This window comes from Apis dorsata, unplaced genomic scaffold (genome assembly GCF_000469605.1).
Source record: "Apis dorsata unplaced genomic scaffold, Apis dorsata 1.3 scaffold_486, whole genome shotgun sequence".
Classification (NCBI taxonomy): Eukaryota; Metazoa; Arthropoda; class Insecta; order Hymenoptera; family Apidae; genus Apis; species Apis dorsata.
The window spans coordinates 301,530-305,563 of record NW_006263721.1 but is presented as its reverse complement, the minus strand read 5'-3'; the positions used below and the strand labels follow the sequence as shown (position 1 = coordinate 305,563).

The 4,034-nt window shown below is 47.0% G+C and overlaps 1 protein-coding gene across 1 annotated transcript; it reads left to right on the top strand.

Annotated features, from left to right (window-relative positions):
* Positions 1-1,429: 1,429 nt before the first annotated feature.
* On the top strand, positions 1,430-2,199 carry LOC102670716. The gene is made up of 2 exons (XM_031512612.1): positions 1,430-1,589; positions 1,859-2,199. Exons 1-2 carry the CDS (start codon positions 1,430-1,432, stop codon positions 2,197-2,199), a joined length of 501 nt encoding a protein of 166 aa, XP_031368472.1.
* Positions 2,200-4,034: the final 1,835 nt, after the last annotated feature.

The window sequence follows — 4,034 nt, the reverse complement described above, 5'->3', positions numbered from 1 at the left end:
CGGCTAAATTGCCGCGTTATTCTTGTAAACCGCGGCGTCCCCGACTATCCAATTACCGGACGAGGTGGCAAGATGTCTCGAACGGGATACACGCGTCCCCCGTCCAACCAGCTCGGAATCGCGGCTTTTTTAACGCCGCCGACACCATTAAGGGCGGCTAATGAGCACACACGGGGGAAAAAAATTAATCGGTAAATTTGGCGTGGCACCGAGCCGGCTGCAAACTGCCTTCGTTACCATCCAACATCGCCAAATTTAACACAGGTATCGTATCGCTTAACGATCGTTCCGCTTCCTCCTCCTCCTCCTCCTCGAGTGGGGAGGATTAATCGAGGATCGAGGAAAGCGAAGGTGAGAAATTCGAAAATCGATCGGGTAACACGAGAATTGGCCCAGCTTCGATAACCCTGTTCAACCGCTTGTATTCCGGTGTTTGCAACAACAATTTATAATCGATGTTGCCGACGGGTTGCGACGATCCGCTTCGCTTTTTCCTATATTTCCTATGTTTCTCCACGGTTCATCGATTCGATATCTCCTCGTGTTAAGAGATTTCAAAATTGACGAGAACGAATAAAGTGGAAAAATTCTTCTCCCCACTCTGGATAATTAATAATCGAGAATAATAATCGAGAACATGGATAAACTTGAAATTATTACGAATGATTATATTGGAGGGGAGGGGAGAAAACGTCAAAGATCAGAGAAGAGTGAATTTGTGCGAGCGAGGAATCGAGTGAAAGCAGCGTTAACGTCAACAACGACGCACTGCGATACGCTTCTCTCGTTCGTTCCCTATCTTTGCGTTTCCGTTTCTCCTTAGTAGTTCACCCATGTGATTCGGTTTAACAGCGATGCACTTCGAAAATCTTGATCTTGTCACGCTTCCGCGGACTCGATTTTTTCCCCTTACGGCTCTATTAAACGGACAAACCCGTGGTTCGCGGCGAGGTAATAGCTCGATACTCCTTCAACTGTGAATCGCTATAACCGAGGAACGAGTTTTTCTTTTCTCGAGGGAAAAAGAAAAAAATGGACATCGATATCGAAGCGATCGGGATGGTGTTCGAGGCGAATCAGACAATTTCGTGGTGGAATAGTTTTCGAGTGGGGAGCTTGGCGTTGAATGGAAAAAAAAATCGAAACGCGGAAACCACGGTAAACAAAATCGTTTAGTCGGCACCCGGATCGTTCCCGAGACGCAAATCGATCACGATGATTTTGGCATAATTTCTTCAAATTTTCTCGTGATAATTCTAATCCAAGCGTATCGTTTACAAGGCGTTCGTCTAAATTACACGTAAAGCTCAAATGCACATTATCAACGAGTTGGAAGCTGAAAGCTTTCTCGGTTCACCGATTCGAAGGGATCGTGTCGAAAGTTTCTTTGAAAAAAAAAAGAAAAAAAAGCGGGAGACGCAATTGAGAAATGGGGAAGCAAACACCGAAGATGTCGTCCAGGGTGGTTAACGCCATCAGGAATCTGAGGGAGGCTCACGGGTCCACGTCGAAAGAGATCATGAATTATATCATGTCGCAGTGCAACGTTCACGAGTCGACCGTGAACAGACAGGTAGCTTCGCTTCTTCGTATCTTTTTTTCTTTTTAAAAAAAAAAAAAAACAAATTTCAAATACAATCCGAATCCCAAAGATTAATTTTTCGCCGTTTAAAAAAAAAAAAAAATACGTTCGATACGATGAAAAAAATTTGGTCGAAGCAAAAGAATATTTTTCGAGGTTCGATCGATCTAGCTTCCGAATGGCTGGATCAAAGAACGATATATCTATCCTAGAGAGAGAGAGATACGGTATTGATTGAATTCGAATCCCCGAATTTCTTCCTTCCCCCCTGCCCAGATGCACGCGGCGTTGAAACGCGGTTTGGACTACGGTATCCTGAAGAAGGCCAACGGCCACTATTTCCTCAACACGGACCCGGATTCCCAGCTCACGTCGAACATGATGCCGACCGAGCAGGCGAGAAGAAGGGGGCGAAGAAGACGAAGCAGAGGTCGGCGGAGAAGAGGTCGTCGAAGGAGGCGCAGGAGAAGCAGAAGGAGAGGGCGCAGAAGACGCAGAAGCAGTCGTCGCCGTCGCCGTTCGACGAGGAGGAGGGGCCGTACGACGAGAACGAGGCGGATGGCGTGCACGAGATGCAGGTGCACCAAGAGGACCAGGGACATAGTTGCCCTGAATAGTAATCCGGTGGAGCAACTGACGGCCGAGGACAACGGGATGTGCACGTGCGAGAAGGAGAGCAACATGGAGACGCGGTCGAGGCACAGCAAGAGCCGCGATCGAAGCATGAGTCGGAGCCGATCGTCGGCGAACAGCGATCGAGATGACGGGGCCAATAATCGACGCGCGACCATCGAGGAGGATTAATCGATTCTCGAGGGAGAAGCAAGTCCGTTACCGTGTTGCATCTCCCCGCCATCGCCGTCGTCAACGCGTTGCATAGACCGTTCCCCTCTCCCCGTGGAGAACGATCGGTGCCGAGTGAAACCGTTCGCGTCTCCGAGTATCATCTGTCGTTCGTCACTTTTGTTTTTTTCTTTCTTTCTTTCTTTCTTTCTTTCTTTCTTTCTTTTCTTCTTTCCTTCTTTCCTTCCTTCTTTCTTCCTCCTCTCTTTCCTTTTTTTTAATTTTTATAGCTCCCTCTCTCTGTTCCTCTGTCGACATAAAATTCGTATATCATATTTTTATCGAGTGATTTATCGAGTGATGAATGTGATTTTCAACGATCATGTAATAATTGCGATATATAATAAATTGGTAATGTCCAGTTTCTATTTTATATCCAAATTTTCTATCGTTAAAAACTCGCGGGATAGTAACTTTAATTCATCGTTCGTATCTTTTGGAGAAAAGAGTTTTACGTGCGCGCACGCACGGATGGACGCATGGAAGAAGAAGACCTTGGCCGAGGTGGTCTGAATGAAAGCAACGGCAATAACTCTTCGAGCGGTAGAGTCGAAGCGGGTTAGAAAGCATCGAGAAGCGATTAGTGGTATTTACCGGTCCCCACTGAGAGAGAGCCTGCCGATTCCCGGTACCGTTCCGACGTCCCGCAGGGATCCGCGTACGCGTCACAATACCGCCATCCAACTGCTCCCCATTCTCTCTCCAACCTCGGATGTCACGCTTCCCATCGGGCATCCCTATTAATAATCTTCTAACGGTGGCCATCGAACAATTTTTCCATTCGATGGCTACGAACCGTTTATTAAACTGTTTCTTAAACTTATTCGAATGGATCGATGAGCTATTTCCTATCCGATTCGCGACTCGATTCGTTCGAACTTGCTTTCGAAAAGGATAATTTAAAAAAAGGACAAGCGTCGTACGTTCGTTCGAAATGCGAGTGTAGACTGGTTTATCTCCGACCCAAGTTGTCCTATTCGCTCATCCATTCCTATCACGAACGAGATCGGTTTAATTCGGCCACGGTAGTTTCGGTGCTCAGCGTGCGATCCATTGTGCGCGATAACGAGTAAGCGGCCGCGCATCACGACCGTTTCCCTCCTACGTGTCTTGGAACGGCTCGTTATTTCGTAAGAAACGGATTCTACCCGCTTGAACGAGTCTATGGCAGAGACAGGACGATAACTCGAGCACTTAATATAGTTAGAAAACTATATTGCGTCCACTCCGTCAATTTCCAACCGCGAGACGACGATTATCTTTTTATCTTAACGACTGTGGCAAAAAAACACCGAATGGCAACACCGATATTCTCAACATCGCTCGCTCGATGGAATAATATTCCCTGTTCCGTCACTTGGATTCGGATCGGATGGTTTTTCGACCACTTCGAAACCAGAAGACAGAGGTCGAGCACCAGGTTAAAGAGATAAGATAACGGCGAGGAGAGGAGAAGAGAGGAGAGGGTTTTCGTTACGCCTTATTATTCGTTATTTAACGAAGCAGCGAGTGTTCTCTGATAAGAGAAAGGGAACAAATTGGGGGAGGAGGGAGGGGGGAAAGGATAATTTGCAGGAGGAAGGCGGCCTAAAAATCCACGGGTACGACC